Raw genomic sequence first — 13,544 nt, 5'->3', positions numbered from 1 at the left:
TCAAGATGCAGGAAATATTGGGGGGTGGGGTGACCATTATAATGAATGGTAATCTGGTCTCACCCAAATCTCCTTAGAATAGGCCTGCAAGTTATTCTATTCATAAAGGTCATTGAACCCTAAACTCATTTAAAAGTCCAGGTTCTAATATCTCTTAGAAATATACCACCATTGTTGTGTAAGTAATGTTTTCATTTCTGCTTTATTTCAGACATATATTGGATCCATCCTTGCTTCTGTCAACCCCTATAAGCTGATACCTGGTTTATATGACCGAAACACAGTGGAACTATACAGCAGGCACCACATGGGAGAAATCCCCCCTCACATTTTTGCTGTGGCCAATGAATGTTACCGCTGTCTATGGAAGCGCCATGATAATCAGTGTGTTCTCATCAGGTGAGCAGCAGTTATATTTGTATACACAGGATATATATGCAGTATATTTAGTAATATATATATATATATATATATATATATATATGTATGTGTGCAAAAAGAGTCCATGGCGCCTCTGTCAAGATTCTCTAAACAGAGTAGCCAGATATGCCTCCAAGGAAGAATCTGGCCATGGGTGGTTCCTGTAGGGAGACCACCAAAAGCACCATATTACGTGGCCCTTTCAGTCAGTATCTAACTCAATTGACAAGTCTAAGAAGTCTAATGGTGCGTTTACACAGAGAGATTTATCTGACAGATTTTTGAAGCCAAAACCAGGAACAGACTATAAACAGAGAATAGGTCATAAAGACAAGACTGAGATTTCTTCTCTTCTCAAATCCATTCCTGGCTTTGGCTTCCAAAATCTGTCAGATAAATCTGTCTGTGTAAACGCACCATACGTCTTAGAGTAAATACCTAAGAAAGGGAAATACTAAAGCCAGGTAACCATCAAGAGACAGCAGGGTGTCCCCTTATCAGAGTGGAGTAGAATTCTGGTTAGGGGGGGAGTAATGCCTAGTAGACCACCACGGTAAAATGTTAGTTTTACCATATGATGACAAATTAATAAAATCTCTAAAATAAGTACCAGACCCTATTGTATTGTCTTCTAGTCACAAGTCATCAGATCTGTCTTGTGGTCAGTGCAAAAGGCCTGGTGTAAGAGTCCCCCCCCCCCCCCCCCCCCCCACACACACACACACACACTCACCAACCAGGCAGCGCTATTGGTACAGCCTGCAAGCATTCCTGACAAGCAGCAGATTGGGATTTGATAACAGAGGGGCTCCTTCTGCTTAAGCAGAGGAAGCCCCTCTGTTTCCGTATTACAATGGCAGACAGAAGCATAGTGAAGGCATCCAAGCCTGCCACCACGGTGCCATTAACCCATGGCTTCCTTCACTATGTAGTAACTATGTTTAGTTACTGCATCTTAGCTCTCATACATTGTATCATGATCACAAATTAGGATATTTAAAAAATAATTATACTCGTATATTGTTTACAAAGCTGTCATAGCTACCAAATAACCCCAGTATGCAAGCAGGAATATTATCTTCATACATATTACTGCCATATTGTTACTGACCAATCCAATATACCGAGACCAGTACTACTAATTATACCTCCTGCCCAGTCAAAAGACAGCTTGCTTTGTGAGTAGGAGCGGCAGCACTGTATCACTGATTGATGGGGCCATTCGATACACTGCTGCGCCTCCTACTTGGTGACAGTGATAGATTGCAGGGGAAGGCTCTGGTGCAGTCCGACACTGGGTGGCAAGGGGGCCCTGTCCAAGCCCCCCTGGCTGGCGGGCCCAGTCATGACTGTGACTGATGCGACCACTATAGCTACACCACAGTTAAACTAAGCCAGTGAAATCTATACTGGAATTGCACGTTGTCCTGTGATTTGGAACTATTTCTGGTTTTACCTAAAAATACTGACCAAAAGGCCAGTTTCACATGGGCTTATTTTAAATCTTAAGAATATGTCTGTGTTTTGCAGTGTTTAATACAGAGTTAGTCTTTGTTTACACCCAGTAAAATAAAAGGAAAATACAAGAGCATTGTTTAGGCACGTGGATTAGAAAATATAAAAGGTGCGATATGATGAGATGGGGCCGAATCTACTGGTTATAGCTTGCTATTATAAATCCTATTATAGCCTTATAATAAACTTAATAAAATGGGACATCATGTTTCGTGGTCCTGTATAGTCAGCTGGAAGCAATGGCAGATATACTAGTGTCCAGAACTGTGATAATAGATTTAATGGACTGTTATCTTAGTCTGCATTTTAATGTACATCAAATAAAGTACTTCACAATGATTAATAATGACAGATATAACAAAATTCTGTTTTTAAAGGCCGTTCTGTTTGCAGTAAGCACAATTATTTATACAAATAATAAAGCTCAGTGTTTGCTTCTGCTGTTATCATTTTACTAATGTTAGCTGTCTTCTTGGGAATGGTCTGTCCTGAGATAACTTCACCAAGAAAGTTTGGGTTGATTTCCCACCGTGAAGCAATCCTGAAATTAGGCAGCAAATCTAATGTGTAAGAACATTTCAAACCTGTGGCTGAGATGAGTTACTGTAAATTGGGTTTACATCTCCCCCTTGTGGCTAATATGCTTTATAGCATCTGTGGAAGAAAACAGCAGTAACTAGCAGCAAATAAATATTAAACTACTAAATATTTTTTTTTTCTTTCAGCAATGTCATCTTCAGGCTGCGTTCACACGTACCACATTAGCAGCAGATTCCACGCTAGGAGTCTGGCAGCGAAATCTGCTGTGATATGTGGCTCCTCGTTCTCGCAGTGGTACGTGTGAACGCAGCCTCATGCTGAAAAATATGTATTAGGGGATAAAAAATTATGTACCAGCATGTTCCTACTGAACAAAGAGATTTTCACACAAAAATTTACGTAAAAACTATAACATAAACAACCTTTGACAGGTGAAGTGATTGAAGTGATCCTGTTACAATGGCTTTTCTCAAGGAATGGGATATATTGGTCAGGTTTTAGAGTTTCTGAAAGCAATAACTGGCCAAGCATAAAGTTTCTGAGCAAGGACAAGATTATTGAGATGAGATTATTAGATAACTGTGTAAGAAGAGCATCTAGAAAATGATCAGTTTTGTGGGATGTTCCTTAAAACATAACCAGTGAACCAACAAAAGGGCAATGGGTGCCCAAGGGTAGTAAAGACTAACCTGTCTGCTCCAATCCCACAGATGAGCTGTAACTGCTGAGAAGTTAATGCTGGCTATGAGAGCAAGGTGTTGAGACACACAGTGCATTGCAGCTCGCTGTGTATGGGGCTGTGTTTCCACACACTAGATAGAGGACCTATGCTGACTTCTGTCCAACAAATATTCATGAGCTGCCACTTACTCCATCTGCTGATTGACAGTTCTCTGCCTGTACTGTGTATAAACAGACAGTTGTCAACCAGCAACCAAGTGTAGGGGCAGCGTCTGTATGCTTGTCTGGTATGCTAGACATAAATACTTATCTTATAACATTGACTTCATGAGAACATGCAAATGAAACATCATTGTAATCAGGGTCTCTGGCCCTTTAATGGATCTACTGCTAACATCTTCAGGGATTTTGAGGAGCCATTTCGGCATCACAAGGGAGACCTACTATGTTTAGGCTGATGGTTTTTAAGTTATGGCTGATCTGTGTATATTTAAAAAAAAATTTTTTTTGCAAAAATAAAATCACAATATATCACATTAATCAACAATAATGGGACAATATGAAACCGTGTTGGGTCACATCCCCAACTGGTAACAATCAGGTATCAATTGATTGATAAATGTTCAGGGAATAGCTGTTATTAAAACAGATATATCAGGAGAGCTGACAGGTCCTCTTGAAGTACTCTGTATGCTAGATAAGTAGCAATGTGCAGTGAGCAAGCAAGGAGGAGCATTTAGGAGCAAGCACGCACCAACCTGTCAGGTCAGCACTCACTTGCTCCTTATCTTTAGACCATCCAGGTGGCCCATAAAAGAGAGCGGCGGCCTGCTGCTACAGCTCCTATAGCCACCAGACCGTCACTATCGGGATTGTTATTTTGGTTCATGCTTTGAAACAACAATTGACTAACATTGTGCATTTCAGCTAATCATAAACATGAACTATTAGGCCAGTTTGAGACCGGCCATTCCGTGACCTGGTCGGGTCACGGAACGGCCGGTCTCTGAAAAGATCATCCCGCATCAGAACTCCCTAGAGCACACTATGGAGCGAGCGGCCGGATCCGCTCGCTCCACAGTGTGCACTGACATGGTTTTCTGCGGCTGCTATTCACTGAATAGTGGACGCAGAAAACGGACATGTTGTTTGCTGTGCCGCAAGAGATCCTGGCCGGAGCGTATACTATGTGTATACACTCCGGCCGGGATCCTATAGAAGATAAGGCAGCGTTTCCTTTTGTACAAAGTACAGCCGTTGTTGCCAGTTACAACAACGGCCGCACTTTTACAAAAAGATATGTTGTGTAAACATAGCCTTAGGGTCCATTTACACAGTAAGATTATCTGACAGATTATCTGCCAAACATTTGAAGCCAAAGCCAGGAATGGATTTGAAAAGAGGAGAAATCTCAGGCTTTTCTTTATGATCTTTGTGTATAGTCTGTTTCTGGCTTTGGCTTTAAATCTTTGGCAGATAATCTGTCAGATAATCTTTCTGTGTAAATGGAACCTAATGGTGTGTTTACACAGACAGATTTATCTGACAGATCTTTGAAGCCAAAACCAGGAGCAGACTATAAACAGGGATCAGGTCATAAAGGAAAGACTGGGATCTATCCTCTTTTCAAATCCATTCCTGGCTTTGGCTTCCAAAATCTGTCAGATAAATCTTTCCGTGTAAACACACCCTAATGCTGGGTTTACACGGAGCGATTATCGGGCGAATTTTCGTGATAACGATCGAATTCGAACGATAATCGTACGTGTAAACGCGGCGAATGATCTAAAATCGTTCATTTTGATCTTTTAACAGGTTTTTAAATCGTCATTCGTCGCTCGCAAAAAATTCGCCGATCGTTCCGTGTAAACAGTCGTTCACTGATTTTCTCAATGTGTGAGATAGGCTTAAGCGATCGCAAAACGAATTTTCTGTACGATATATCGTACAGTCTAAACGCTGATCGTTATAAAAAAAAAATTGTTACTTCGAAATCGTTAATCGTACGATCGGGCCAATAATCGTCCCGTGTAAACTTAGCATTACACTAAACAATTATCAGCCAGAACGATAAAGATCACTATAAGACAACAACTCTCCACCAATCCCCCATATTTAAAAGCCTCAGAAGCCCTGCAGAATTTTTTGTATAAATTCTGATTAACAAATTGTCATCTGTTCTCATGTCTAAGGCCATGTTCCCATATCTGCGATCACGAATGCAGCCAAAAGCACCCCCCTATTCTTCACCAATAGCCATGATGTTGTGGTTATCTTTCCAACATCACATGGCTATTGGTGAAGAAATGCAGGTGTGATTACATTCTGAGCACAAATGTGGATACACTGCTTTAAGCTAAGGCTTCACTGAGACAGTTTGTAGCTTTAGGGTGAGTCCACACATAACAGAATCACAGCGGATTTCACGCTGCGAGTTCGCAGCGAAATCTGCTGCAATTCCCCTCCTGTCACTTTCAGTAGGATTACATACTCACAGCAGAATTGTCATCCTGCTACGAGTGTGTAAAAGGCAGTCCCCTTAACCCCGGGTCCGCACTCCGGCTTGCTTCGGGGGCTCCCAGCGGCTAGACAACCTGCTCAACCAATCAGTGTGCTTCCCTGCCACAGTGTGAAGGGACCCTTAATGAGTAACATAAGATCAGACTACAGCTGCAGGCCATACGTAGTGTTGTATGCAATCTGGTGCACTACAGCTTATCAATCGGTAGCACTACAGAAAAACTCCATATAGTCCAGGCTTTACAGTCATTTCATCATAAAACTGCAGTAGTTGAAGGAAAGGAAAAAAATATTGTTTTACTTTTACTTTGTAATCTGTCTTCTGGAGTCATGCTACACGACACTGGGCTTTTAGTAAGAGATTATTTATGACCACAAGGCTTGATTGACTAATGGTGCGTTTACACAGGCAGATTTATCTGAAAGATTTTTTAAGCCAAAGCCAGGAACAGACCAAAGCCTGGCTTTGGCTTCCAAAATCTGTGAGATAAATCTGCCTGTGTAAACGCACCATTAGGCTGTCCAAACCTGATTATAGTTACACATTACTAAATTACATAGCCAGTTATGCAGTTTCCTTGTTCTATTAGTAGATCATTCCTTTACAAGATACTTATCCAGTTTATAATTACAATGCTTAAGGTGACACTGTTATAACTTTCAAAATCTAAATCAACAGTATATGTGATATAAAGCAAGTTTGTAATTTACATTCTTTTTTTTTTTTTTTTGTCATGCTGTAAAACAAAGTTATACTTACCAGAAATCCAGGTCCAGTCTACTGAAGGCAAATTTTAAGCCTTTTGCTGGTTGAAAAAAGTGACTAAACACATGAAGTCCCAGCCAGTTCAGAGAGTCACAGCTCAATGTGTCCATCAGTAACATGACTGCCTTCTCTGTGAGCGCTCAGATGGTCTGGGATACACAGGACCTCATGTGTTTAGACTCTTTGAAAAAAAAAACACAGAACACAGGAAGTGCCGTGTTTTCCATGATAAATAAATAAAAAAAATGAATGTAAATTGCAAACTTATGTTGCAATATGTTGTGCTAAATTTATTTAAATAAATTGATTATTTCTTTGGGTCTTCAAAGGACATGTGCATGTGAAGGTTTCTGAGTTTTAGCTCTTCTGTATTCCATCAGATACTAACATGACCCTTTACACCAGCCAATTATCGGAAATAAGCTTTTTAGGAACGCATGACCAATAATTGGCCTGGATAAATGGGCCTTTAGACAAACAGATAAAATCATGGTAAGCCATTCTTTAGACTTAGTAGAATTTCCCCGGGCTCAAGTATATTTAAAATGTTGCAGTCATGCAATACATATACTGTACATACATACGTGATTTCTGTATGTTTATTATTGATTTCAGTGGTGAAAGTGGAGCCGGCAAAACAGAAAGCACAAAGCTCATTTTAAAGTACTTATCTGCAATGAGCCAACATTCTTTGGAAATTTCTTCAAAAGAAAAGACGGCAAGCGTGGAACAAGCAATTCTGGAGAGCAGGTAGTAGTCACACTTAGTAAAGACTTAAAGGCCTAAAATATATATGTGCATGTGGACCTATCCATTGACTTACACCATGTATAACAATCATGCCTCTTAAAGAAGTCAAAGAAAATTGCTATTGACCTGCTATTGTAGATGGCCACTGACTTCTGTGGGACACAATTGTTGTAACACTATAATTATTTGAAGGTCAGATGGAGTCGATGGATCTATTGAGCCGTAAGGGAAGCAATGCCTTCTGTGGTGTGGCTTGTGAACACAGAACATTGTTGTATTTACAGCAGTCATAGAGGGTAGTATAGCGTATATCATAACAATGGGGCTGATTTACTAACGTGTTCCCGGCAGCAGATTGTCAGGTTTTTGCCCATTCTCCCTGTCCATTTAGTGTTCTGACATATTTACTAAAGGTGTGCGATACAATTTTTCCAAAAACCCGACAAACCCATAATTTTTATAAAAAAAAAAACCTGCCAAGTGGACGTGTAGTAGGTGTTTCCCATAAAACCCAGCACAACCGATAGAATTATTAAGCAAACCGTGATTTTTTTTTACTAGTTTTCTATTCTTAAAACCAGCCACTTCTAGTGTGGCGGGATGGTTGGGTTTTAGTTTTGTCTTGTGAAAAACTTTCCAGATTAACTAAGAACATGCGTCACATTAATGAATTTGAGAGGAAATAACAGACACAGAGGATAGCATATCTTTGACGCATTGGCGCATTGTTAGTAATTGAGGCCCAGTTACTTTTTATCTGCATATTAATAAGTGATGTTAAGAAGCCTCCTGATCTCCCTGCAAATCCCCTCCACATGCTGAAGAAATTGACCTATGGTGCAGGTTTTTGAAATACCACTATATGTCAAATTCAACTCTAAAAATAGATTTATAGTCAGTAGAGGGAGTTATTGTGTAATATATGATGCATGCGCAGGCAGATTCATTAAATAGGCATTGCACAGTATTTTTAGTTAGCAGTATAGCAATCTCTTTGGATGCGGTATGAAATAAATTTCTTTTCTTTGTGTCTCATAGTCCAATCATGGAAGCCTTTGGGAACGCGAAGACTGTTTACAATAATAACTCAAGCCGTTTTGGAAAGTTCATTCAACTGCAAATATGTCAAAAAGGACACATTCAGGGAGGACGTATTGTAGACTGTATCCTTTCTCAGCAGCATAATGGCACCTTTTAAACTCATTTCTACTTATTCTGTTGTCAAGTACTAATTACCCATAATTTCCTCTAAATAGATGTCACTTATCACCTGAAACAACAGGGAAATAGTCATCATTGCATGGATTAATAATAATATGATAATTGGAAATGTTTCGTGTGTCAGGATGTCAGCTCTCTTGTCTTGAAGTACATGTTCTTTTCAGTCATTTTAATGTATTTACGCAGATAGATGTATGTATGAGTTATGACTCCTTAACTTCTGTATTCCCGTAATGAAGATTTATTAGAAAAGGTTAGTAGGATGTTTCTATTTATTGCATTATTTTCTCATGCCACATGTGTTGAGTAATAGTGAATTAATTCTGACTTCTTTTACTTTCTTGTAGAATCGTGTAGTGCGGCAGAACCCAGAGGAGAGGAATTACCACATATTTTATGCACTGCTGGAGGGAGCAGGGAAGGAGGAGAGAGGTATTGTGCATATTATTATTTGGCTTAGTGAAATGGCCTTGATGTTTTAGGGTAAATTCACACAGCGGATCCACAGCGGATTTAACACTGCGAATTTGCAGCTAAATCTGCAGAAGTTCCATCCCCTGTGAATTCCAATATGATTACATACTCGCAGCGGGATTGCCCTCCCGCTGCCAGTATGTAAGGGGCGGCCCCATTAACCCCCGCCACTCCGGAAGATACATTACCGGCAGCACGATCCGGACATGTCTGAGGCTCCGAGAGGTCCCGCGGAAATCAGTGCACGGCCCCGCTGCAGTCACTGATTGGCTGCGCGGGACCTTCAGGAGCCGGGAGTCTCAGATGCGTCCGGATCGTGCTGCCGGTAATGTATCATCAGGGGCGACGGGGGTTAATGGGGCTGGGGCTTACATACATGCGAGTATGTAATCATAATGGAATTCACAGGGGATGGATCCGCTGCGGATTTAGCTACGAATTTGCAGAGTTAAATCCGCTACAGATCCATCCGTGTGAATTTACCCCTGTACTAGTTTTGCATATTATTTTTACATTTTTATGCATTTACATTTTTTGCTGGTTGACTTGGTGGTTCAAAGGGAGACATTTTTTCACCAAGTGGAGATCAAACTCTTGGTAAAGCACCACATGTTGTGGAGCCATGATGAAATACATAGGTTGAGGTTTGGTTGACTGGTCACTATAAGGCTATGTTGACCCAAACTATATCTGCAAAGGGTTCACATTGACTAAAAATATGGGACTGCAATCTGTGAGAAAGACCCTGCACCTCTAATAATGTGACTGCAGTCTACAAAACAGACTGTGCTCCTCTGATCATGTGACTGCAGCCTGTGAGTGAGACCGCACTTCTCTGATCATGTGACTGCAGCCTGTGAGACAGATCATACTCCTTTCTCCAGCAGACAGGTAGTCTGTTTTTCTTCCTCTCTGTCATCATTCAAAAATCAAGTATCAGCACAGAGTAGCAAAGCACAGGAAGTAATACATTCGTTTCTATATACAGTGCTACATAATAATAAGAAACATCTGACAAAGCCTTTACCATGCAGATTACCAAGCACTGACTGGAGAAGATTTGTGCTGTGTTTGTAACAATGGGGCTATTGGATAAGTCTATGAGATTTCTCTTAAAGAGAAGTAACTTTGCTAACGATTTGTGCCTAGATAGATGACATTGGCAAATACCATCAACAATGGCCCATACGTATCGAGTTCCTATTGATGTTAATGGGGAACTGTAGTTAAATGCTGCTGCAATACTGCTACCACTACTGGACTTTTAATCACTTGTTGAACGGTTTGATTTTTTTCTGATGCTGAATTTTTGCTGATTGTCTATTACCCCTTTATAACTTTTCATTTTCTTCCACAGAGGCTTTTTATTTATTGCAACCAGAGAAATACCACTACTTAAATCAGTCAGGATGTATTAGAGATGAAACCATAAGTGACAAGGAGACCTTTAAAGAAGTGAAGGTGAGTTACTATTTCACATGTCTATACACCATGCGGTTACAACGGCTTCATTTAGACATCTACCGATAATGAAGGCAACCAGGGAAGTTAGAAAACCTCAGGTTACTACTGACAAAAGGCAAAAGTGCCAATCTCCACCAATACGTATTTGTATTTATATTTGTATGAAACACAATGAAAATAGTTAACAATCAGAGATAAATGTTATCCATTGTTGTTACTCATGTGTCAAAGCACATGCCTCCTTGCTTAGTTTAGCTCTGCTATTGTACATTGTGCCAGTGTCCTCATCTTTCAACACAATTTTCAGTAATCATACTTTATAAGGCTATGTTCACACAACGTAAGGGACCGGCCGTTCTGTGACCCCGGACGGGTCACGAACGGCCGGTCTCTGCCCGGATGATCTTTCCGGCCGCAGAGCTCTGATGCCGGAGCCGCTCGCTTCACTGTGTGAACTGACAGGGTTTCCTACGACCACAATTCATTGAATTGCGGCCGCAGAAAACTGACATGTCAGTTACTTGCGGGCCCGCAAAATAAGGCATTTTTCAACCCCGCAAAAAGTACGGCCATTGTTGCCTATAACAACAACGGCCGTACTTTTACATAGTGTGAACATAGCCTTAAAGTTGTGGACACTGTGTTAGTGACATCTTACAATGTTGTTTAGGCTGCACTTTTCCTGGATACTTCATAACAGTGAAGTTGTAACATTACTGCCCATATTTCCAATCTGACCTTCTCAAATCAGCCCCATGGCTTCTGAATTTGAATTGATCAAAAACATTGTGTTTATGTTGCTTCCCAATGCCATTGCCTCATGTGTTTACCTAGAAAATGTATACCATGTGTTCTGTACATGCTTACCTTATTGCTTTAGAATGGAAAATATTGAAGAATCTGTAAACTAAGCATATAAGGGATACCACTAGACATTGAGAGACATTTCTGTCTGATGTGGTTTTCTAATAACATGCTTCAGATGTTTGTACACGTTATCTATCTATATTCTGTACATAGTATCTTACATTTCAACATCACACATTGCAAAACCCCAAAGTGAAAATAAGCCTTGTTTTGCATTAGTTTACACTGTTCAGTATGGTAAAAAGGAACCATAGTCTGCAAGAGTTTGCATTGTACAAGCTGAGTATAATCCTCAGTCGGTTGAAACTTTTTTCCACTATATGAAGATAACAAAGAAGGATGGATAACCAGACAACCTCTATACTTATTTTCAGAACACTCTTCCTGGTGGACATTTTAGGTCATAGCTCTCATTATGGGTTTAACAGTTGCCTAAATGCCAGTCCATTGTTCTATGGGTAGTGATAAAGTTTTGGTCTCAAAAATAGGAATGGAAAACCCACAACCATCTAGCTGTTGTAAAACTACAATTGCCATTATGCCTGGACTGCAAAAGCCAGAAATGATAATAGTTTTGCAACAGTTGGGGTCTGAAGGTTCCCCATCCCTGCACTAGATACTTATTGGGACAAACATCCCATCTAGCCTTATGTTCCACGTAATTTGCTAAGAGTGAGATTCTGATGTGGGACACCTGATTCCTAGATCCAACAACAGGTGTGGTAAATGCTAAGGCTGCATTTGCACGTCCGGTAAAATTGTCCGTGGTTGTGGATCCGCAACCACAGGCAATTTTAAAGACCATTAAAGTGAATGCAGCCATTCACATGATCCTAGTGCGGATCGCGGCACGGATCACCCCACCACCACCTGGCAGCAGAGATGACAGGAGAGCATGATGTGCGCTCCTGTCATCAATCTACTACTCACCTACTGCCCCGTGCTGATCGGCTTCATGTTCACCAGAAGTGGCCGGGACTACGCTGTCTTCTTTTCCCAGCAATGTAGTCCAGGCCACTTCCGGTGAGTGTGTAAGACGGTCAGCACAAGGGAATGGGTGAGTAGTAGATGCAATGACAGTCATTTCTGTGCTGGGTGGTGGGTGATCCATGCCAGGTGGCGGGTGGGCTCCGGCTAGGTGATCCAAATTTTGTGGACCTATGGTTGGTGAATGCCAGTCCTGGATGGTTTCCCCTGTATGAACATGCCCTAACGTTGCTAATGTTTTGCAGACTGCTATGGAAATCATGAAGTTTACTTCTGAAGATGTCCGTGAAGTTTTGAGATTGCTTGCTGGGATTTTGCACCTGGGAAACATAGAGTTTATAACTGCTGGTGGGGCACAGATCTCTACAAAGACAGGTAAGAACTATTCAGTGTATGTGGTATCTGGTAATACCGTAATGAAACATGTTTATATGTGGGTGAGAATATTCAGCTCATTTGACTTTTTTTTATCAGAAGTGTTCATGTATTATAAAATCTCTGACCTCTGGTCTGGTCTGGAGGTGTATTATATAGAGGGGGCCTGGAGAGAAGCAGAGCCCAGCAAATCATATGACCTGATAACATGATATTTATAATAACATAATAAAATGATATCATATTATTAATAGCACTAGGGCGAACTGCAGATTTGCTGGGGCTGGACCCTGAGCAACTAACAGAAGCACTGACACACAGATCCATGATCCTCAGGGGAGAGGAGATTTCTACTCCGCTCAGCATACAGCAAGTAAGTTCATGAACTGTCAGTATATTTTGGTAATCTGTGTGTGCATAATATCATGCTGTATTTACTATTTTGAAGCACGTTTGTTGATTAGTATGGGTCATTATCATGTGTTCTATGGTTTCATTGGGTTTCTTTACACCGAGATGTAATTTGCTCCAACATTTGTGCCAAAAATGTGTCACAGGAATCAGTTTTAAAACTTTGTCTGTGCTATGCCCCTATGCTGTAATAGAGAACAAAAAAAAACACAAGAAATTTTGTTAAAGTGTCACGATTTGGGAACATCTTGGCTAGGGATGGTCCGAACCGAGTTCGGTTCGGGTTCGTACGAACCCGAACCCTCGGTAATGATTCCTGCTGTCTGCCCGCTCCGTGGAGCGGGCGGATCTAGCAGGAGGACCGCCTGGAAAACTGGGATACAGCCATAGCCATAGGCTGTATCCCAGTTTTCCAGGCGTTCTTGCCGCTGTATCCGCCCGCTCCACGGAGCGGGCAGACAGCGGGGATCTGCTGCCGAGCGTTCGGGTTCATACGAACCCGAACCTCGGCAGGTTCGGACTATCCCTAATCTTGGCATTTGACAATGCACCA

At 41.1% G+C, this 13,544-nt stretch overlaps 1 protein-coding gene across 1 annotated transcript in view; it reads left to right on the top strand.

Annotated features, from left to right (window-relative positions):
- Positions 1-13,544, top strand: part of MYO10 (myosin X) — a 196,994-nt gene that overhangs the window by 113,074 nt on the left and 70,376 nt on the right. Inside the window, exons 4-11 of the mRNA XM_069958144.1 lie at positions 212-399; positions 7,058-7,192; positions 8,231-8,355; positions 8,653-8,666; positions 8,761-8,845; positions 10,245-10,348; positions 12,451-12,580; positions 12,835-12,953. Coding sequence (XP_069814245.1) covers positions 212-399; positions 7,058-7,192; positions 8,231-8,355; positions 8,653-8,666; positions 8,761-8,845; positions 10,245-10,348; positions 12,451-12,580; positions 12,835-12,953 — 900 coding nt within the window. The remainder of the gene's footprint in view (positions 1-211; positions 400-7,057; positions 7,193-8,230; positions 8,356-8,652; positions 8,667-8,760; positions 8,846-10,244; positions 10,349-12,450; positions 12,581-12,834; positions 12,954-13,544) is intronic.

This window comes from Dendropsophus ebraccatus, chromosome 2 (assembly GCF_027789765.1).
Source record: "Dendropsophus ebraccatus isolate aDenEbr1 chromosome 2, aDenEbr1.pat, whole genome shotgun sequence".
NCBI lineage: Eukaryota > Metazoa > Chordata > Amphibia > Anura > Hylidae > Dendropsophus > Dendropsophus ebraccatus.
The sequence above is the reverse complement of the archived record's forward strand: the minus strand, read 5'-3'. Positions and strand labels throughout refer to the sequence as shown.